Genomic DNA, 24,048 nt, shown 5'->3' with positions numbered 1-24,048 from the left:
TTCCAGACCCTTCTTAAATTGATCAGACAGCTGCGCAGGACTTGTTATAGATCACAAGTATTTGCGAATACACAAGTGCTCTCTCTATTCCCCCTCTTGCCTATGGGGCGGTGAGACGGTTATCCGTCACTCCTGGAGAAGATTAGGAGCGCTCCGGAATATACGCATAATCCATGGGGAATCAAATCGGAGACCCCATGAACAGCAAACGCTCTATGCGACTACCTCCATATATATTTATATATATACTAGACCAACGACACAGACTTACAAACTTATAAAAGAAGTGCAAAATTGCATACCATGGAATTGCTGGACCAAACTGAGGAGTGACTTTTCTGATACCTATAAGGCAACATTATCCATGAAGGATAAAATCAGTCATACCAGATATTTAAAGGTGGTACCGCCCTAGCATAGTTGGGAAAAGGCTAGGCGGATGATGATGATACTCTTTAAGTTACATTTTTACTTATGTGATTCAGCTTTGTGTACAGGCCCTTATTTTGAAAAATGATGATAAAAATTTAACGCCACAAATTAAAGGCCATTATTATGATATTGATACAATAACAAAATTTGCAATTATCTGTATGTGACGTATTCGTCTTGCCTATAGCATCTCGTATTTATACGCCCGGGAGATGCTGGGATGATCATACTGACCTGTCTGTACCAGTCGTCAGCATCACAGGCTTACAGAGGACAGAGACCTTAACAAAGTAAGTTAATTTTGGCTATTTCATCTTAATCCTTTTGTTTCAATTTTGGATCTAAAGTATGCGATACAGGCAGTACCATTTTTTTTTAAACCTTATCCTTTAAAAATCCATTTTCTTCACCATAACTTTTTCGACTGTCGAAATTCTAAACGATCATTGTCAGGTTTTCGAATCCCCGATGTTCACCGTAATCCTATTTGTTACCTAAATAAATTTTTAAGCATAAACCTCCCCTAACTTGTGTCATGTCGCCTGGTCTGCAAAATATTTCCACAAAGCATCTAATAGCATTTCATACCCATCATATCTATTCATAATCTCTCCCAACAGAGCAAGATGTCGTGGGCTTGCGATCCTGCTCTGACGAGCACCATCGTGAACAGCTACCAGACTGCTGGGCCGCTGTTCATGCAGAGTCTGCAGACTTTCCTGGCAGCCCAGTGCGCGCTGGTGGGAGACCATCTGTGGCCTGCTGATGCTACTCAGAAAGTTCTTGAAGGTAAGGAAGATTTTAGGAAACTGTAAACTGTTTTGTTTCATGTCCTACGGAGCTGTAGGTGTCATTATTTAATACTGTTGTTCACGCTTATTGCTGACTTGAACTGTTAACGTTCTCAGAGTTTCATTACATTTATAAAAGATAATGTTTTATGTTTTACTAAAGTAACAGTTTGAAAAATGTTGTCCTTAATTTTTACGAATTAAAGTGTGAGAGTTTGTAAGCAAGTAATTTAGTAGATAATAAATAAGCAATGTCATGGCATGAGTCCCAATCTAGATATAATACTTATTGGATTAAAGACCACAGTTGATTGAAATTGAAAGATTAAGGATAAAATTAGGTATGTTTAACGATAAGGATCTGCAGATAACACGGTAGTTAAATAATGTTATGACATAATTGTTATTTTTAATGTTTATACTAAAATTGTAGATACGGACGCCAAAGCGGCAGATCAATATAATACTGAACGCGTTTTTGTTTCAGATCCCAACTACGACTTCATTGTAGTGGGTGCTGGGTCGGCAGGTTCAGCAGTTGCTAATAGACTTAGCGAAGTCCCAGAATGGAAGGTTTTACTCGTAGAAGCTGGCGGCAACCCTACCCTGAACACCGAGGTAAGCTTCATAAATATTATTGTGTTTATAATAAGCAATCATATTTCTAATAATACAATATCTAATAATCTATGTATTCTATTTCGCAGATCCCACACTTGTTCTACAACAACATGCGCAGTCCTCAAGATTGGGCCTACAAGACTCAGCCTCAAGATGGTGCCTGCCGAAGCTACACAGCCAAGGGTTGCGCCTGGCCACGTGGTAAAGCCCTCGGAGGCAGCAGCAGTATCAACTTCATGTTCTACGTCAGAGGCAACAAGGCTGACTTCGACGAATGGGCAGCTGACGGAAACTACGGATGGAGCTACGATGATGTCTTACCCTACTTCAGGAAGAGCGAGAAATTCACCGGTATCTACAACGAAGAGAACAAGAAATACCACAACTTCGAGGGTAACCTCAATGTAGCCGTCGACAAACAGTCTCACGACTTCGAACACATGATCATCAACGCGGCCATCGAACTCGGTTTGAAGAACTCGACCGACATCAACGGTGAGAGCCAAATGGGTGTTATGACATCACAGACTACGACCAAGGATGGAACTAGGTTCAGTACTGCTCGTGCCTTCTTGGCTCCGATCAAGGACAGGAAGAACTTCCACGTAATCAAACACGCGCAAGCTACCAAGGTTTTGTTCGTGCCTGGCACTAACATCGTTAGCGGTGTCTTGCTCCACAAAGACGGTAAAGACATTGTTGTCAATGTAAGGAAAGAGCTGATTCTGTCAGCCGGTGCCATCAACTCACCCCACATTCTTTTGCTGTCTGGTATTGGACCCAGGAAGCACTTGGAAGACATGAAAATCGAAGTCAAGGCTGACTTGCCCGTTGGACAGAACTTGCAGGATCACTTGTTCGTTCCTACCTTCTACACCAAGCCTGGCCCCAAGGACTACTACTCCATCTCAACTATTGTGAAGAACTTCGCTCAGTACATTATGGAAGGCACTGGACCTTTGATCAACACCAGCCCTAACCGTGTCATCAGTTTTATCAACACTACCGACCCTGAGTCACCCGCCTCTGACATGCAGTTCCACTACTTCGTCCTGCCCCCTGGCGTGTACAACCTGATTGACATTTTCCAGAAGCACGGATTGAACGATGAGGCATACACTAAGTTCAAAAAAATGAACGAGGACAAATTCACGCTGGTGATCTTCAACACTTTGCTGAAGCCGAAGTCTGCTGGTCAGATCCTTTTGGCAAGCAAGAACCCGCTCGAAGCTCCTCTGTTGTTCGCTGACTACTACAAGGACCCCGAAGATATGGAGATTGTTATTAAGGCTATGAAGCAGCACTCTCTGAGACTGGGAGACACCAAGGCTCTGAAGGAGGGTGGATTCAAGCTAGACTGGTTGGACATTGACGCATGCAAGAAGTTCGACAAGAGCAGCGATGAGTACTTGGACTGTATCTCGAGGGAGCTGACATTCTCGCTGTACCACCCCACCAGTACCGCTAAGATGGGACCTGACGGTGATGAGACCGCGGTCGTTGACCCCGAGCTCAGAGTACGCAAGGTGAAGGGATTGAGAGTGATCGACGCTAGTATCATGCCCTCTGTTGTAAGAGGTAACACCAACGCTCCTTCCATTATGATAGGTGAGAAGGGCGCTGACATGATCAAGAAGTTCTGGCTGAACCAACACACCGAACTTTAAGTTATTATAATAATTTATTCAAAGACTAGCCTTGAAAATTTCCTTCTACTGAAACGAGCCTCTTGTACAAATTAGATAATATCTGGAAAGTGTTTGTAGTTATGGTATTTTAAGGATTAAATAATACGGTATCAATTACCCCTGTGGTTTGAATCATCTTTCCCTCCATTTTTACAAGCTTTTATTTTTGATACTAATCACAAGCCATAATTTAGTAAAATGTCCTCATAAAACAAAGTCTTAAATGTTACACATTCACATATTTCACAAGTAAAATATTCGTTACTCTGTATTCTCTGAGCAAAAGCTCGTTTATCTTAATCTTAATGTTAAGGGCAATTCCTTGAATCTTGTGAGGCATACAAACAAGTAACTGATTGAATAAAGTATTTAAATTCATGGTCCTTTAGCAATAAAACCTATGTAGTTACTTGTGCTGTGCAAATACTTGATGTACTGCGCAGTTTAGGTAGCTAAGTGTTTGAGCAAATTTACTTTTCACAAGTCATATAGGGCATTAGATAAAACATACGCTGTTTGTATCATACTCCATCGGCTTATTCAAAAGGTTTACAATTCTAATAAGAAAGAAAAACAATAATTTATAGACACAAAATACATTCACCAACCAGCAAGTTATATTTGAAAACAACAAATAACTATAAAATCATAATTTACTTTTACTTATGAGAAAAATCCGAACGGTGCCTGGCATAATTAGTATAGCAATGTATCTTATTAGATTAACAGAGAAACAACATTACAAGGCGAAAATATTAACTTAACAAAACATAACAGATAAGAAAACCGGCACTACCGCGTAGAGATTACTCCGCTCTTGTATATCTGTGTGCATATATACATATATAGATACATAAACAAGTCTGTGTGTGTAAGGTGCGTGCCACTAGTTGTCGGTCAGTGGTCGAACGATCCGCTATGCACCTGTGCTCGCAGATACAGTGTTAAAACAATAATAATATAACTTAATACAATAAAAATAAGGTCGAAAATTAAACGGTAAGCTTTTCTAAAGTATTTTTTAAATTAATTTTAAGAATTTTCCGGAAGTGATTTTAAATAAATTGGGGTGTAATTTAGGGAGTAAATATAAACTAAAATAAATAAAGAAACACGTGTTTAAAATAGTGTCAATGTAAATAAATTATCTATTTAGATATTTTAATTAATAAAAAAGAGTGGAATATCCAAACGGAACTGTAAAGTGAGTGTCGTGTTTATAATATTTTTTCTCGTCAGTTTGGTCGCAGACAGCTTTCTCCAATTATTTACAGTATGATTTATTACTTTCTTTTCATTTCTCTACACTGCAATAAAAACACAAATATTATTTAATTAGGTATTTGTAGTGTTATTCTCTTAAAACTTGTCTTATAAAACGTATCTTTAAGTCATTACTAATTTGGATGTCAGTTTACAACTTGTGGTCGCCCAGTGGACAGAATAACAGGAGTAAGAATAGAACAAAATTATTTCTGGATATTAGTTACATGTAGGTACTATATCTTAGAGCACTTATAATTATATTACAATAGGTTAAACTTTATGCATCACTTTAAGTTGCCTCAAATAAATTTAAACTTCTCCAAATTTCAAGATTGTTCGTACACATAGTTGACGTGCTTAAAATTTTTTTAAGACAGCTATGAATTACTCTATTAAATATGACTTATCTATAAATGTCACAACATAGGCTTAATTGACAAAAACATTATATACAGCCATTATTGTTTTTGTAGTAAATTTTAATTAAGTAATATAATAATGGTACTTATAAAACACAATAACGTCGGTCCTTTAATAATTTTAAGTGGATGTTTTATTAGATATAGTTGTAGTTATAAATTTTGATAACTCTATTGTAGTAATCACTATATCTATGTAGATAACAGATGAAAATAAATATTAGTATGATACTTCTTCTATACTAAAATTATAAAGAGAAAAATATTTTTTGTTTGTTTGTAAAGGAATCGAAACTACGGAGCCGCTTTGATAAATAAGTTCACTGCTGGAAGGTAGATTATCCCCGAGCAACATAGGTATTATTATTTTATCCGGGTACGGGCAGTAATTCCTACGGGACGCGAGTAAAACCGCGTGAAAATAGCTGGTATCTCGATAAATAGGAGGGGTATAAATAGGAAATCTTAGACAAATAAGTTAAGGATAAGTTCAATAACACTTATCTCAGTTTTCAAGGCAAGGCAACATTATCAACAACTAAACAACACAAGTCAATAAGATTCCTTAATTGATACTGAGTTTGTTATTCTAGCTAACGGGTGTTTTAGCAAAGAAAGATAAAAAAGTGAAACTATTAGAGACACCATGTGCTAAGTATACAATGTGTCCCGGGGATAAGTGACCGCCCGAAATTTTTTGAATATTTGTACAAAATTAAGGATAATTTCCTTTATATTTGGGACTTACCGCCTTTGGTTTTTTTTTAATGATTTTTAGTAAATACTGTGACGTGCTGCAGTTTTTTTAAGATATTTCCTAAGTTTTTACATCTTTTTAAATTCTTTTTTCTTTATTGACTAGCCGACATCATAGTTTATCAATTAAAATTATCAAACATAACAAAAATGTAATAAAACATTTATTAGAAAAAAAAAGAAAATAAAAATTCAAAGAAAATAACGCCTTTTTTTCAGTTTTTTCAAAATAAGTCCAATAAATGCCCCCTTCATATCACTTTCTTTTAATTTATTAATAAACTACATGATATTTCCTACAATAGCTCACAACAATGTTTGCTGCTATTTCAAACAAATGCAAAAATACAGTCAGTTGAAATTTGAAAAAAAAGAGCAAAGCCTGTTATTAACAGGCCTGACAATAAAATTTTTTTAATGATTTTTTTCAAAAATATAAATGAAATTATCCTTAATTTTGTACAAATATTCAAAAAATTTCGGGCGGTCACTTATCCCCGGGACACATTGTATATTTTGGAGAATGGATTCAGATGAAACTTAGTGTGGAGATGCTAACCAAATTATTATACTTAAAACGTGATCATTAAGAACCGATTTCAGAGCATAGTTTCTAGACATATACATTTTATAATTGGTCGTGGAGTGGAGGTGGGAGTATTTATCCGACTTCAAAAAAAGTTGAGGACATTCTTTGCTTGACACCTAAATTCTAACGATACCTTGGTCAAAAATACCTAAGTTTTTTTTTTGTAAGAAAGGACAGAGGGAAACTGCGAAAGACAGCCAGTACTTTACACTTTAATATACATTTTGAATAGTTCTGAAGAAAAGGCTAAGTATGCCGTTTTCTGTTGGCTCTGCTTTCTAATATGAATAAAATGATCGTGTCAAATACAATGATGCTCAGTTCTAAACTACGATCTAATTCTATGGAGGTTATTTCACAGTACAATCCTGTTTATTACATTCTTGGGGATCTTAATACTCTCAATGAAAATAGCACCGTTCAATATCATATAAAGAAATTACTTTGAATGCTGCAAATCATTTTAGTGCAAAATGCACATATTTCCTTAAGTAAGTTAATTAGATAAAATAGCCTAATAGAAGGGTCTTTAAAAAGACCCAAAACATATTTTAACGCTAAAAATTTGTTATTGTATCTACATTTTATTTTCGTAGATCAAATGGCCGATTTGGTTAAATATTTGCAGACGTCCAACAGCTAACTATAGACCGCTATTATTAGTTTGTTTAACATATTATTGTTTATTTATGTAAAATGCCTACTATTTGCGTACATAAATAATGTTGATTTATTATGTCAACGTCATGTAATTACGCTTTATTAGGTACCTATAATTAATTTATATGCAAATTGTTACCCGAAGTGTGAATCAAATCGAATAGGGCTACATAATTCATACAGTTTTATTTATAAGGAGGCAATAGAGGTTCTCCTATGCAAATATTTAATTTCTCTGGTTGGAAATCGCGCAAAACAACAAGTTTTTCCTTATATCCGTAAACCAAAAGTCAGTCCATTAAGAAAGAATCACTAAGAACTCAATTTAACAGTCCAACCAACATCCTCATTTGTTTGCTTTAACTGATTTGTGTCGATACAAAGTCCAGTAAAGTCAGGCGATCGCTAATAATTCTAGAAATAGAATCTTCATCTCTGTTCATAAATCAATTAGCCCTTTGACTGCTCATAGCATATAAGTATGATTTATAAGAACAGTTCATGCAAACTCAAAGGCAGTCAGCAACTATAATATTTCGAGCAAAGGTACGCATGTCACGTACCTGTCTTTCCTACTGATCTGTAAAAGTAGTTTCTGCGTAGCGACAGAAGTAAGTTCAGTGACGACAAAAAGATTGGCGACCCCTAAACTTACTTTTGTTATGCGGTTGAAGAGGCCACAGACCTTATCCGTCGTACCGCAAAAACTTTTAAACGTCTGTTGAACACTTGTCTAAAAAAATACAAATTATGACGTTGAAATAAGGTCCGTTTGGCTGCCACACTATTTTTAGACGAGTGTTCAACAGATGATTAAGTTTTTGTAGTAAGGCTGTATTAGTTGAGGCCACAAGACTCGGATGTAGATACCTACCTTAACTACCAGCCTAGGCCACTATCTTCTTCTTATTCATCTTTCCAGCAAAAACACACAGGAAGTGGTGTAGGGCAGGCGTTTTGGGGGCTGTCTTTTGTAAATTTGAAATTCAAAGAGTTTGAATAAATGACTTTATACTTTTATCTTTATCTATAACTTTTTGACTTTGCTCTTTTATGAATTGCCTACAATACTGATTCCAGGTGAAGATGTCGTGGGCCTGTGACCCAGCGCTGACGTCTATGATCTTGGACAGCTACCAGGTAGCTGGGCCACTCTTCGTACAAACTCTGCAGACGTTCTTCGCGGCGCAATGTGCTATCGCTGGAGACCATCTTTGGCCTGATGATGCTACGGAGGCTGTTCTTAAAGGTAACTTTAAATTCGGTCATATTTGTTATTGAGCTGCATGACAGCTGTTTTTAAGGGGCCACGATCAAAATCAAAGTCAAAACTCATTTATTCAAACTTGGCTACAAAACAGCACATTTCGAACGTCAAAAAAGAAATTACAAAAGACAGCCCCCAAAACGCCCACCCTTCACCACTTCGTATGTGTTTTTGCTGGGAAGAAGAAGTGGCGCAACAAGCTCCCCAGCAAACGTTTGTTGTGGGTACCAAAATCTGTGGATAGTTAGACTTTTTTGAGGAAACGCAAGGTTTTCAAAATATATATATTCCTCCTAATTAATATGTAACAATAATAATATACATATATTCACTGGTTCCAGCTATGACTTTTCTATGAAACTATCCATTTTAATAGGGGTCAATTAAAGAAATAAATAACGATGATTTGTTTTTAATTCATGTTATTTAAAATCGAATCAATATACTACGCATAATTTTATGTAAAGTATGAAACAAACAACCGTTATTTACATGTAGAATAAGTTTTAAACATGAATAGCAACTAAAATAAATAAATTAAAATTATAACAACGTTATGCCGTTTTTTGGTCGAGAAAAACCGTATTGACGAGTCAATGACATATTTGTAATCACTGCTCAAATGGCTACAAAATATACTAAAATATATACTAAGACTAATAATATGCACTTACAAAATAATTTGCGTCATTTCGTGAACGGCTCGGACGTTTATATTTTCACTGGCTCATAATTGCTGGAGAAGGCAAGAAAGATATATTTTTGAAAAACCCACTCAAAAGATTTTCAGTGAGCACTCGAGGCGGTCAATGCCGTGCCAAAATTATTAAAATGAAATGAGGAAGTTACTATCGGAACTTAAATAACTAAAGGTTGGCAGATAAAGTTCGGAGCCTACAAGTTGGTAAATTGAATTTACAAAGGGCCAAGGAGATCTGGTAGTGATTAAGGCTCCTTGTCTTGTCAAAATCGACAACCTGAGGGGGTGAGGTACGAGCCCACTTCGGGGCGCCGCTCACGTTTTCGCCGATACGAAAACAGTCGACAACTGATTTTTGACATAACTCGTATCCTTGCCTGTGTTCACTGGATGGAATAAGGTAGTCAGTAGGAAACTAAACTTTTTTAACAAATAATAATCTTGCAATAATTTTCTTTAGATTTTTTAGAAATCGCAAACAAATGATTCACATTAATATGTTCCCAAACAGACGTCTCATTTATAATTTTGATTAATATTCCTACGAAGGTCAAAATAGAGTATGGTATGAGATAAGAGTTTTTATAGATTACAGGTAATTTTGGATTTTGAATAAAAACTACTTAAAGGACAATGGGCAAATCTCTACGGAGCCCGGGCTATCAGCGGCCAGCGATGATTTTGGTACTAACGAATGTAGTGTGGTCATAAGTGTGGTCCTATAATTACTGTTATGAAGTTCTATCTCCGTGATGTACTTTAAAACCGAAGAACTTTGAACTTTTTTGCCACCTATTGTCACACAACCCAGTTAAAAGGTACGCCTTAAACGGGTTCTGATTACTCATAACAACTGTCCAAGGTGAATAAACATAGCTGGGACGGGTTATTCCCGTTCGGTAACACCCTTTCGTGAACACTGTTGACCATCGGGAAAAAAAAGTTTCGTTCGTTCACAGTGTCCATGAATGCTGGTTTTTACCTATATTTGGATTTTTTAAATGTTTTAATGGATTATGTTAGATCTTTTAAAACACAATTAACTAGAAAATAAAAAAATAGCCTTATCATGTTCATAATAACTATTTTACACTTTAAAAATCCATGACATGTTTTATTTTATTTCTATATTTTAAAAATAAATACCAGCATTCATGGATACTGTGAACGAACGAAACTTTTTTTTCCCGATCGTCAACAGTGTTGACGACGGTGTTACCGAATGGGAATTACCCGAAATAATAAGTAGCGTTCGTCAACACTGTGAACGAACGAAACTTTTTTTCCCGATCGTCCACAGTGTCGACGAAAGGGTGTTACCGGGAATAACCCGCCGGGACCACATAAGCATAGCTAGAAGTGCTTTCTGTAACATTGAAGAAATCGCTACTTAGCGACGAGCTACTTTTCATACAAGAACAAAATACTTTAATAGAAACCTATATCAGATGATCAGGATTGATTAGAAATACTAAAACAAATACCTAAGAAATAACAGAATTAAGTTAATTTTATATCAAAAACTGCGAAAAAATGGATGTCTCAGCTCATACATTTCTGATGCAAAAATAACCGAATATCTTTTTTCTTAAATGTCCCGCGGGATAGCGCCCATAGTAAAAGTTATTTCTAATTACTACTAGAGCTATCGTTTGATACCAATTTCATGGCTGGCCGCCGTAAGCCCAGGAACGCCCAAACTCCTAAGGACTTTTCGTTGTAATGATTTTCCCTGCCAAATATTGTTTCCATAGGCATACAAGGCATAGAGACCATTTCCACGCCTTGTATAACTGACAGACTGAAAACAGTTGTGTACTGCACAAAACATTCACAATATTGAGAAATAGGCACATCGTTAGCTTCATTTCAGAAGTGTGGTTGTAAAACTGCCTTCAAGCAATCTTATAAAAAAGGTCGCGAAAAATACATCGTAATTTTAAGACATGAGCCCAGGAAATTAGAGAAAATGCTCTTTAAACTAGTTATATCTTCACAGACCCGTTACTTTCTGAATGGCAACATAGCAATATTTTGCTATACATTTTTGTTAGTTCTTTGTTTCACCGCTTCCAATGAAGCTCTATTTGGCTTTTTTGATCAGGTTTATTTTTAATTTCGGGTCCAACTGCTTTTACGAGTAGTCTTGAACTGAAGAATGATCACCTCGGTAGAAATTCAAATAAGTGGTTTTGTATCATAATAATATATAAATTTTATAAATCGTTTTTTCTATCATCCGAAATGGTTGATATGATATCCTAAACAAAACTTCTATGTTTACTTCATATTTTTACTCATTACGGAATAATTAATTATTTTCGACGTTCTCACGTAAATTATTCTTTTTCGCTATCGTAAATAAATCATTTTTAATTTCCTTATTAGTCAGATTCCAAAATAAATTACTACAAACACAAACCTCCTTGCGCGTCAAGCAATGACAGTTTAAATTCGGCTACCATGACAACTACGTTTTGCAATAAACAACCTAACAATCTAATACAAATAAATATTTGGAAAATAAATAAATTTTGTGAATGGAATCACATATATACCTGAGTTTAGCGGTCATTATCTTAATGTTCCTATTTTTTAAGACCGGTGGAAGGCGTCTAAAACTGTAATCTCACATCATACGCTTGAAAACATTTTTTATAAGAATAAAGCATCCACAACACTCATGATCATCTTCCATGGAGCTAATTATATGTAGTACATTAAAATAAATCCACTTTCAGTCATAAAAAAAGAACTTATAGGATGTTATTACAAATATATTTTTTTATATTATTTTTGGGAATACGAAGGATGAACTGTCATTGGATGACAAAGCGACATGACCATTCGTCTTCACGGCGGAACGCCGTCTGGCAGAAGGTAAAATTCATGAAATGAAAATTGACATTGAATTTTATACGTTTTTTAAATATTTCTCCTTATGTGCTGTATAAAGCCATATAATATGTGGTATTTTTCTTTAGCTTAGGAAATATTCTATCGTTTAGTGATAAAACATGTGTAGGTTACCATTGATTATTTTTCCGACCCAAATATCGACCAATAGAATTGCACCATTCGACGTCACGTGGTACAACCTACATGGTATTATACTGATAATTTTTTTTGAATATTTTCTCTGGTCGTTGCTATGTCAAACTGACAGGTTGTGGCCGACATTTGGGACGGAAAAATAATCCCCCGAATACCACACGAGCTTCAAAATTCTCTGGCATTTCCCTCAAGGTTCCCTGCAAACAAATAAAGTCGTCAAGTTTTCCAGGAAAAATCACTCGCGCTTCGCGCTCGTGATTTTTTAACCTGAAAAACTTGACTCCTTCATTTGTTTGCAACGAACCTATCGGGAAATACCCGATAATTTTGAAGCTCTTGTGGTATTATAAGTGAATATTTTGAGAATTAGCTGACGAAAAATTTTTTCGAGAGGCATTTTCAAGCCTTTTTTTTCTATGTGTGAGACTATTTTTTTAGTAGGTTTTTTTCATATTCTCTGGTCAATATCCTCGACTACTCACTGTTAAATTTTCTGATCTATAGAATGTATCCAGGCCTCATACTACCCGACGAAAAAACTGATGTTTTCGAAGTGCGGAGCCTTAAAGTAGATTGTAGACTCAAATAGGGCATGGTATCTTGGTTTGGCCAGTCATTATTTTATAGATATCGCAAATAGTTTTACTAAAATTAGATTGTTAGTACTAAGCTAAAAACCTGTTCAAGAAAATATGTCAATTGCTCAAGGGTTTTGCACTTATGTATTGACCACTCAAATGATTTGGTACTAAATATAATTTGTACATCATACAAAAGGTTTTTGGACTTAGTATAAAAATATGTTCACGCTGTCATACCCTCATTGAATATGCTTCAGATTAATGTTTGTAATATTTAATAAGTGTAGGGCCCCAAAAATAATAATGACGATGTCGACGGTAAAAAACTGTAGGCTCTACCCATTTTTTTTTTATTGATGGTATCTTTATATGCGTTCATTTTATACTACGGACCTGCTGGAAGAGATTTCTTAAGAAAGAAGAATGGCATTTGAACTTGAGTGTTCCATTTTTAACACGATTATATTATCCTTACTTGTAACTGACTACGCAAGTAAAAAAACCCACTTTGACCCACTTCCCGGTCTTCGATTAGGATGATTTTTCTCATCAACTGTTATAAATAAATGGTTCTAAAAACAAAAATAACTTGCTACATTTCAGATCCGAACTATGACTTCATAGTGGTGGGCGCCGGTTCTGCTGGGTCGGTGGTAGCGAACCGATTGAGTGAGGTGCCAGATTGGAAGGTATTGCTGGTCGAGGCTGGAGGAAACCCCACCTTAAATACTGAAGTGAGTACTGCTCAATCATAATTAAGAAATTCCCTTATACAATCATGTTATTGAGGGTCTTCACATGAATTGAAATAAGGAAATTACTACCCAATGAGTAATTACTACCGAAAACTTGTACGGTATCTCAATAAAACAACATATAAAATGTTACAGATTCCGCAAGTCTTCTACAACAGCTTGGGTACCGACCTAGACTGGGGGTACAAGACCCAGCCTCAAGATGCTTGCAGGAGTTACAAAACAAAAGGTTGCGCTTGGCCCCGAGGGAAAGTCCTGGGCGGTAGCAGCAGCATCAATGCCATGTTTTACGTCAGAGCAAACAAACTTGACTATGACACCTGGGCAGCTGACGGCAACTACGGATGGAGCTACGATGAAGTCCTACCATACTTTCTAAAAAGCGAAAAATTCACAGGAGACTATACAAAAGAAAGGAGCAAACACCATAACAAGGATGGACCCATTAATATTGTAGAAGTAACAGATCCTCATCTATTCGAAAATATTATCATACAAGCTGCAGCCGAACTTGGAATGAAAAACTTAAGCGACGTCAACGGAGACAATCAAATGGGTATAACAGCAGCGCAATCTAATATTAAAGGTAATGTGAGATACAGTACTGCTCGAGCATTCTTGAGCCCAATTAAAGATAGGAAAAATTTACACGTAATTAAAAACGCCATAGTGACTAAAGTTTTATTCCATCCTGGCTCAAACGCGATTAAAGGTGTTCAGATTACCAAAGATGGTAAAGACATAATTGTGAATGCCAAGAAAGAAGTTGTGTTATCGGGTGGCTCTATAAACTCTCCGCAAATTTTAATGCTATCTGGTATTGGACCGAGGAAACATTTAGAGGAGATGGATATCGAAGTAAAAGCTGATCTACCCGTTGGAGAAAACTTACAAGACCACGTATTCGTTCCTATGTTTTACACTATGCCAGGCGATAAAGAATTAATGTCTGTACAAAATGTAGTAGGTTCGTTTGCCGAATACTTTTTGAAAGGGACTGGGATATTGAAGGATACTTCGCCGCATAGAGTCATTAGCTTTATGAATACCACAGACCCTGACGCCTCTTCCCCAGATATCCAACATCACTATCTGGTTATGCCTCCCAGTCTACATGGTATGCTTGATGTTTTTCAAAAGCACGGCTTGAGCGACGAAGTTTATCGTAAATTCATTGAGATTAACACATCGAATTTCGTTATCGTAGTGTACACTGTGTTATTGTTCCCAAAATCGAGAGGTAAGATTGTTCTAAACAGCAAGAATCCACTTGAGCATCCTCTTATATACGCCAACTATTTTAAAGAGCGCGAAGATTTGGACACTTTAATAACTGCCATGAAGAAACACTCCTTGAGATTGGGTGACACTAAAACGTTCCAGGGAGCTGGACTTAAATTAGACTGGATTGAGATTGAAGCGTGTAAAGATTTTGAGAAGCAAAGCGATGAACATTTGGAATGTATTGCGAGGGAGCTTACATTTTCGTTGTATCATCCTACTAGTACAGCCAAGATGGGACCTAAGAATGATGGGGAGTCTGTAGTTGACCCAGAGTTGAGAGTACACAATGTGAAAGGATTGCGGGTCATAGATGCAAGTATAATGCCATTTGTAGTGCGAGGTAATACTAATGCGCCTACGATTATGATTGGGGAAAAAGGCGCAGATATGATAAAAAAATCGTGGTTAGAAAAACACGAAGAACTCTAACAAGTGATAAGTTAAGTACAATTCGAGTGTTGCAAATAAAATCTGCAATAAATTGTGATAAATTATGAAAAAAATAGGTTTAAGGCATTAAAATAAGTACAGTTTTTTTATAGATGTTGTTGTTCATTTAACGTTTCCTAGACAAATACTTAGGTATTATTTACAGCGGCCTGATCACTAAAGGCGTTAAAGATATATACCTAAAAGTAGGTATGAAACAAGCAGATAAGATTTTAAATAATATTTACATAGCGACAACACAATAATAGTGTGAAATGTTATATAATTGTTTTTATCAGTTTGTTTATATAAGATAAACTTAAAAAAATAGTAGGAGTATTGGTGACGAGTGAAAACAGATTAATTTTAGGTTAATATGAATACAACACCCAACTGTCTGCATAACTGTAATAATATTTGGATGCATTCAAAAACACACTCTTTCCATACTCTTTCCGAGTAACATGGTTTTATTTTATCCCGGTACGGGCAGTAGTGCCCACGGGACGCGGGTGAAACCGCAGAAAAAGGCTAGTACATAAAAATTACATTTTCAATGCTACTTCAAAACTTTATATAAATCTTCTTCGCTATCGTTTACCGTAATAAACGGACAAATTAAAGGTGAAGGAAAACATCTCGAGGAAACCTGGACTATAAAATCTACAATCACGTGAGATGATAAAAAGGGTGCTGATTATACAGATAAACAATAAAACGTTATTACACCAACTATCAGTTTACAACATGGTAAAACCAACCATGGACTTAATAACAACTCTCTTAATTAAGATACTAATCTAACTTATAGATTAGATTGTTTGCTATCCAACGAACAATGTAGGTAAAATAGATAAAATCCATGATATAAGTATTTAATCTTGGTATGGAATTTAATTTACAGAAGCAGATATTTATCCCTCTGATAACGAAATCATGGTAGAGAGATAAATTAGAGAGATTTCCAACTTTAGGGAGCTTCCTCAAAATCTCTTGCATGGGAAAAAACCGACTTGAAATATTCTTCGGGAGACGGAGACTCATCTAGCGACATACAAACCCCTTGCGGTTTATGATTTGGATGACTTTACATTGTTTCTATGTAGTGGGACAAGTTTTGAGCAATAGTAGTTCAAAGTCCAAATATTGATTGCATTATGTGGAAAAATGATGCAGGTGGTTAATGGATTTCACAATCATCATTTTGTGGTGAATCACTGCCAATGACACATTGGTTGCACATTGGCACATCTTTCACATTTCTAGGTCTATGTTCGCAGATTAGGAAACCATTTTACCCATAGAGGTAATCAATTACCTGAATGCAAGTATTAAATACAAATCAATAGCTAACACCTTTTAAAACGACTGAATTAATTTACTACTTAGCCTAATCAGGTTAATTAATTAACTAATTAAAAGTAACAAAACGAACGGTGTTCAAAACCAAACAAATTAACTAAGAAATCGACAAACAAATTGCAGAGATGAGAAATGGTTGAGGGTTGGACGCTAAAAGTACAGATTCACACCAACCACTCCCAATAAATGCTCGATCTTCCTTCAATAATCCCTTCAAGCTGCCTCACATCTACCATCGTCCCACCCACGTAAGTTGACACAGAATACACTGCAACTTGCTTCGCGAAAGTTGTAAAGCAATGGAATTAAACACCGTGACGAAACTACCATGTCCTAGAAAAACATTTGACGACCATCACCCCACATTGGACGATGGACTTCGAACTTTGGACTCGGGTCCACTCACTACAAACAAAGATTTTTACGGAGTCATTAGAACTTCGGCAGAGGTTGAATACGCGTGTATGTATGAATACTTAGGTATGAAATCACAATTTAAAATCAGAAGAAATATGTTAAAGGGCTTACATTTTGACGAGATGATGGAAATCAACATCAACTCGCTGGCAGCGAGAAGTGCGGAATCTATAGTCCGATTTCTTCCAACCGAAATCCACCCACTTCCAGCGGGGCCCAGCAGGGCCAAGGCCTTCATTTGATGACTTTGGACGTGGTCAAGAAAAAAAACCACCTACTTATCTGCCCTCTCATTATTTTTCAGGGCAGATTTTTTTTACAATTTGCCATAGAATGTCATAAAGTATATGTGATAGGATTTAATGTGATTATAATAGGTACGACACAACCGATACATAGACGATTCTTGAATAAATGCATAATCGTGACGACATGCAACTTTAAGATCCATGTTTGTATCCTACCGGTCTATACTTTACCGTCAAGAAAAATTGGTATTCCATTTTGTAGGTACTCATAAAGGTTATCAGAATAAGAGCTGATTGTTTAAAATCTTCTTCTCACCATTTTCGTAGTTAATAAGACTTCATTGATTACCTGCAAAGACAAAAATGTTATTTAATTATTTATGTACGATAAAGGCTTATCAATTAAAAACATATGTATTTAAATGCAATTAATGAATTGATAAGCGAAGAAAATAAAACCAAATGACTAAAAGTAATGACATTACAAAACATCATTTATTCACATTATAATTCATGGCAGACGCTTCAAAAAATATGTAAGGGCTCGTTGCATCAGTATACGTTTAGTAGTTCGTGTGGTAAATCACTAGCAAGTGGCCCCGGATACCGTGTTGCATTTATTTACTGAGGTAGCCCTAGACAAAACAAACTGCATTTATTCAATCTGATGTAGCCGTTTCAAAGTTTAATTTTGATCAGTATCAAGCTCACAGAAGAAATAGGTACCTACCGATTTTCATAACATTTGTTTGTAGCTATACATTATATTTGGTGCCTGCCATAACAGTTCTATATATTTGGTTAGACTGGAAGCCAACCCCAACATAACTGGCAAAAGGATGATGAGGATGATGTCCATAACATTTGTATAGATACCTATATTTGTATAGAAAACTAAATATATCTAGATTGAACTATATAATTTCTACTAATTATAGAGCCCACTACACTAGGTGCTCTCCCATGAACCGTGGCCCATTGGCCCACAGCGCGTGTCGTTGCCAAAACAGACGCCTCAAGGTAAAACGTCGCACGATGTGACTTTGAAAAGACGTGCGGTTTCGAAAATACTACTGTTGCCTTACTGCTGAGGAAGAATGTACATACGTGTTTTATTTTGGGCTAATTAACTAATTTTCTTTGAATAGTAGATAGAAGGATTCCTGAGGACGTTGCAGCAGTCTTTGGTAAAGAAAAGAAAGTCGTTGGTGATTTTTGTTTTATAGTTGCCAGAAACGTTTTTATGCCATATCGATGCAAAGGTCATTGGGTTAATATTTAGGCAACAGAACTAATACTAAACTATTAATTCTTCTTGCCTGTCTATACCAGACCTCGGGACTATAGAGTCCCGGATTTTTGGGAGGCGAACGTGGGGCCGAAGCCAACACGCTGAAGCCCTTTTGAGACAACTTTAATGAAATGGTGACACAAAACCGACGATTATCCCTGTATACACTATAGAAATGTACCCAAGGACAATCCCCGGTTCTGTGCTAAACTATTGCTAACTATGGATGAAAACTACTTGGGCTATTGTGATGGGATGCTAGTGGACTAGGAATGGGGAAACTACGGGAACTATGGCACCTGCCGATAACAATGTAATAAATACACGTAAAAATGGCAGGTGGAGACTCGCCAACTCACTTACTGGGCCCCCGGGAATCAGTCGCTAAATCGCAACAAGGGGGCAACAGGTACATGAGCGGCTGAGAAGGGTGAGGATACCTCGGCGGACTTTAAACGCAGATCACGCGCTCCCTGTGGGTCCAGCATCACCGGCCCACTCGCCACTTACCACGAGGCACCTACCCTCCGAGCAGGACTAACCTTGCTCTAGCGACTCCACTCTGACCGGCCGATGAAGGCAAGTCAAGAGGCGGGAGACCTATCCCCCGTCATGCTTCACTCCGGCAAGCCGGAGATGGGGGACAGTATACTCTCCCTGGAGCACTCGGATATATAGCCCCGCGGGGTCGCTACTCCCCCTCATCCGCCTCAGATGCCCTGCGGGGCCTTGCCTGTCTATTATTATTTATTCTTCTATGATCAAAACCGACCTCGATCGATTTTGACGACCTCGATGGCGCAATGGTCACCATGCCGGACTGCCGAACCTGAGGTCCCGGGTTCGATCCCCGGTTCGGTCGACATGTGTGTGATGAGCATGTTTGTTGGCCGTACAATATGTATTTATCAATATGTATATATGAAGCTATATGTAGTTTATCAGTTGTGTTAGCACCCATATTCTTCTTCTTCTTCTTCCGTCCCTGTTCCCGTTATCTGGGGTCGGGTCACGGTCACGGTCGTTGTGTTAGCACCCATAACACAGGTTAATTAATAACTTACCATGGGGCCAACCGACCGTGGTTGAAAATGTGTCCAGACATTATTATTATTATTTATTTAAAAACAAGATTCTGAATTTCTCTGAATGCGTTATTTTTACGCAAACTACAAGATACTAAGCAAATAATTATGACATGTCTGTAATTTACCACTTAGCAACTTTAGCACAGTTACTTATAGTGTACCTTCCCTATACTTTTCTTGGTATCCAAAGAGAAAGTCTATCATCAGGTTCTAGATAACCTTATGTCATAACATGAACTATGCGATCATTTGAGCTTCCAATAAAACTGAGCTATTCGCAGAGAAACAAACCTATTGGAGGACATTTTGATTGAGTTCGCTAGCTCGTGGAGTATTGTTATATACGATTGGAGAGCGCATCGTTCATATTGGCATTTTATGCTGTGAATGATACAGAAAATATTCTTTTGGACATTTTCTAGGGAAGAAAAACCTAATGATAAAATGTATCAATGTCAAAATAAAAATAAGTGTTTCTGTTTCTCAAACAAATTACAAACTTCTTTAGTTTCAGACGTTTAGTACCTACATCCTACTGAAAATTGCTAAAGTAAGAGGTACGCACACCGGCGTCCTCGGCACCTATGAAGAGGTACTCAAATTGATAATATTCCCTATTCCACTTATGTAAGCGGCAAATAGATAACATATTTATCTTTTTACAACATCAATCCAGTTTATTATGCGGTGGACATTATTACGTTAATCCTTCTATTTAACATATGGCATATACTTAAAATATCAGATAAACATATTGATTCTACGGTGTTATATGTAAAAGGAATAAATAAGGATTTACTTTTCATTTTTGCTGTCCCACTGCAGAGCATGGCCTATTCTCACACAGAGGAGGAACTTCCTTAATACGGATTTCTATCAGTGCAGAAATCACAATACTCATATACGTGTTATCATTGTCATAATTACCTTAATTCCGAAAAATATTTTTAATCATGAGTCTTCAGGCAATAATCACAAAGAATCGTTACAAAATTAGATCTGACTGCTTGGTTTTATCGCAATCGGGAAAGTTAGATATAGTTTAAGTAGGTACATGTATCTGTCATCTGTGGATATATCTAAGGACGCATTAAACTTACGAGATGTTTGCATAAGTTTTCGAATACTTACCACTCGAATTTGTACGTTATTTAAATTCGTCAAATTACATGAAAACTGTGCAGTAACAAACAATAATACCTACTAATTACCATAAGAAACACTTAGGTCACAACCTATGTAGTGGGACGTATATGAGAATTACAGGTCATTTGACCCACGTACGTGACAGTCGCATAGGTTAACTCGAAATACATGCGCTAAATATGCAATCCACATGAATATTTATTTATCTAAGACCAAAAATAAAACAAGGAATATTCAATTATGTAAATAATTATTAATTTTTAGGTAACAGCTGTCAAATCTCGTTTTGTTTCAAAATATTATACATTCTTTGATCGATTCTAACAACTAGGGTTAGCCACCGCAATGTACTTGGTTGCATTGTCAAAATTAAAGTAGTAAGTAGATACTGCAATACTATCTGCATTGTCAAACATAAATGTACCTTTGGGTAAAAAGTTAGCTGAAATAAATCTGTGTCACAAAATTTGCTCGAGAAAATATTTCTTCATTTAAATATTGTAGTGGATTTCGTCAACTAGTCTTATTGTTTACGCCTGCCAAATTGCATTAGCAAGGAGTAGCATAATCGCACCAATTCTACAGTTTCTCGACGTAAACAACGACATTAATTTTCATTCACTCACATAATATCAATCTATGCCAAAACATGAACAAACTGTAGTACTTTTCTATATTAGACCGAAGAAAAAAACATACGCAAATCACAAAAATAAATGTTCAGCGCGGGATTCGACACTGCGACACGGCGCGGCGCGCTCAATTGTTTTTCTACATTTGATATCCGCAGCTTTGTGGTACATAGGGCACGCCACCATCGTGGCGGTAAGTCCCCTCTTTGAGGAGTGGCTCGGGAGGAGTCACGGCGCCCTCACGTACCGCATGACGCAGGTCCTCACCGGACACGGTTGTTTCGGGAGGTACCTGCACCGCATCGGTCGTGAGGAGGCGCCCGGGTGTCACCATTGTGCGGACAGCCCCGAGGACACGGTGGACCACACAGTCCAGGTGTGCCCCGCATGGGAAGGGCACCGCCGGGTCCTCGTCGAGGCTTTGGGCGGCGGCGACCTCTCGCGTCCGGCCCTGGTTCAGGCCATGGTCCGGGGCGAGAGGGAATGGGATGCCGTCGCCTCCTTCTGCGAAGCGGTCATGCTCGAGAAGGAGGAGGCGGAACGCCAGAGAGTTCGCACCTCTCATCCCGGCCGCCGCGCTGGACCAGGTAGACACCATGGGCGCCGGGTGTCGCGAGATGACTCCCGGCCACCGTAGGCGTGGGTCTGTGGGCGGTGAGTTCGGGTGGCTCATCGTCCCTCTGTCTTCCTAGACGACAGACCCGTGTCGACGGCGCGCGTTGTTCCACGCGCTCCTCAAAGAGACGTCAGCAACCCCAGCGGGGCCCAGCAGGGCCAAGGCCTGCCGGGGCTGCGGGTTGTTCGAAAGAGATACCGCGGCCCTGGTACATAAAAGGCCTATGACGGAACACGACGATTTTAGTCAGTAAGAGTCTGACACTCCCTCACCGCTGCTAACCCACAGCGGGAGGGGTCATTTGATGATTTTACGTCGATAAAAAAAGCTTTGTGGTACATCACATTACATAATCAAAAATGTTACCAGCTCTAAGGGTTAACCTTGGTAAACCCGTAGATCACAGCTTGCAACACTCACCTTTGTATGCAATCTTTATGAAATGTTGCCACCTTTTATTGAAACGTTCATCTTTTAATAGCCTGTCCATGCATATTCGTGGTTTAAGATTAGGTAGGCAATACATGAATAGAAATTGTGTTGCGTTATCTTTGCTGTGTCTAAAAATACCATGACTTTTGTACCTTGCTTGCTTGTGGCAAAATAAACAATTTTTCGGAGACCAGAAAATTTAATTTACACGAGCCGAAGTAGTGTGGACCACAGAATGTGTTAACTAAATTATTATTCAATAATATAATCATTTCATTATTGTACTTGTGCCTACTGGGCAGGACATAGTGGATGCATAGATATAGATAGTGGTGAAGGTTGGGCGTTTTGGGGGCTGACTTATAAATGTTGACGTTCAAAAAGTGCTGTTTTGCAGTCTAGTTTGAATAAATGATTTTGAGGTTGTATCTAATTTTATGCATGGTAGCATCAACGTTACCTAAGTCTACAATAAACCGAATTTGAATAAAATAACCCACAATTTAACTTCCGTTATTTTGATGTGGAAATTAAAAAGACACACGGTAATAAATAATTAAATTCCTGCGCGTACCGCAATCAAGACCAGCGAGTCTGTAAATGTTTAAATTATTTAGCATAATTACCGTACAAACACTGAATTAATTAGCTTAGTTTATGCGTTATTTTATTTCTTTCTTTGCATCTTCAAGGTTTTTATTGTAAAAGAAAATTGCTGCGTTTTGCTAAAATGCAATTATAAAGTTATTAACAATTTCATAATTTTTTTGCAAAAAATTGCGCCGCTTGGCGGCCAGTTGGAAAACGGATTTTGTACTGAGTTCCTAATTCAAATCAGCGAGAACAAAGAAATATTGCAGCAAAGAGGTTTTTAGAATTTTACATACGATGAAATATGTTTACTCGTTTTTTTAAATTATTAGATAGTGATCGAGTAATTATTGAGATACTTTAATTAATAAGTTTATTATAGAATACACTTTTGTAAGTTTTCTATTATATAGAAACTATTTTAACAATATTTTTTGCAATACCTAAAATTAAAGATGAAAGAAAATGCCATGCCAAGTAAAATAATGTTATGCAACCTCAAAAGAAGAACAAAAGAAATTCAACACGGCAGCAAACTAAACTGATGCAATTAAAATATGACTTAATTAGCTAATACAAAATGAATCCACACCACAATGAAAACTACAGATAATTAATTTATAAAATATGCAACTTATAAATATTGCATTACTTTGACAGAAGAACCTAGACCAGATTTAAATATTTAGTAATTTATCGGATCGTTGAACTCAAAAAGTAGTTTAAGAAGCATACGGCTAAAAGTTCATATCATTTACGAAAAGATTATAATACTAGCTGCTTTCCGCGGTAAGACCCGCGACTTGAGGAAACTTATTCATGAACTAGCTACGTTACTTTTCGCTATATTTATAGAATGATAGATTTTAATATGAATATTGATAGTTTAAACTTTAAAGCCTAAGCTTTGAAAACAAGAAAACATCAACTTTT

At 37.1% G+C, this 24,048-nt stretch overlaps 3 protein-coding genes across 5 annotated transcripts in view; 2 read left to right on the top strand and 1 right to left on the bottom strand.

The window, feature by feature from the left end:
- Positions 1 to 24,048, bottom strand: part of Flo2 (Flotillin 2) — a 248,356-nt gene that overhangs the window by 60,796 nt on the left and 163,512 nt on the right. The gene's annotated exons all lie outside the window — the stretch shown is intronic.
- LOC110370926 (glucose dehydrogenase [FAD, quinone]) lies at positions 624 to 3,649 on the top strand. Its single transcript, XM_021326936.3, has 4 exons — positions 624 to 722; positions 1,053 to 1,221; positions 1,711 to 1,841; positions 1,931 to 3,649. Exons 2-4 carry the CDS (start codon positions 1,059 to 1,061, stop codon positions 3,509 to 3,511), a joined length of 1,875 nt encoding a protein of 624 aa, XP_021182611.3. The 5' UTR covers positions 624 to 722; positions 1,053 to 1,058; the 3' UTR covers positions 3,512 to 3,649.
- LOC110370929 (glucose dehydrogenase [FAD, quinone]) lies at positions 4,376 to 15,401 on the top strand. 2 transcript variants are annotated; one of them, XM_021326939.3, is made up of 4 exons: positions 4,376 to 4,531; positions 8,303 to 8,471; positions 13,428 to 13,558; positions 13,715 to 15,401. In XM_021326939.3, the coding sequence occupies exons 2-4, from the start codon at positions 8,309 to 8,311 to the stop codon at positions 15,290 to 15,292; spliced, it is 1,872 nt and encodes a 623-aa protein (XP_021182614.3). In that variant the 5' UTR covers positions 4,376 to 4,531; positions 8,303 to 8,308; the 3' UTR covers positions 15,293 to 15,401. The 2 variants fall into 2 exon arrangements, with proteins under 2 accessions (XP_021182614.3, XP_049699298.2); XM_049843341.2 differs by lacking the exon at positions 4,376 to 4,531 and adding an exon at positions 4,708 to 4,805.

Source organism: Helicoverpa armigera, chromosome 22, assembly GCF_030705265.1.
Source record: "Helicoverpa armigera isolate CAAS_96S chromosome 22, ASM3070526v1, whole genome shotgun sequence".
In the NCBI taxonomy this organism is placed as follows: domain Eukaryota; kingdom Metazoa; phylum Arthropoda; class Insecta; order Lepidoptera; family Noctuidae; genus Helicoverpa; species Helicoverpa armigera.
This window is presented reverse-complemented; position numbering and strand designations above follow the sequence as displayed.

Coding starts and splice junctions, on each gene's coding strand:
- LOC110370926 (XM_021326936.3), top strand. CDS start 1,059: ATGTCGTGGGCTTGCGATCCTGCTCTGACGAGCACCATCGTGAACAGC. Junction 1,222..1,710: donor TACTCAGAAAGTTCTTGAAG/GTAAGGAAGATT, acceptor TTTTTGTTTCAG/ATCCCAACTACGACTTCATT. Junction 1,842..1,930: donor ACCCTACCCTGAACACCGAG/GTAAGCTTCATA, acceptor TCTATTTCGCAG/ATCCCACACTTGTTCTACAA.
- LOC110370929 (XM_021326939.3), top strand. CDS start 8,309: ATGTCGTGGGCCTGTGACCCAGCGCTGACGTCTATGATCTTGGACAGC. Junction 8,472..13,427: donor TACGGAGGCTGTTCTTAAAG/GTAACTTTAAAT, acceptor GCTACATTTCAG/ATCCGAACTATGACTTCATA. Junction 13,559..13,714: donor ACCCCACCTTAAATACTGAA/GTGAGTACTGCT, acceptor AAAATGTTACAG/ATTCCGCAAGTCTTCTACAA.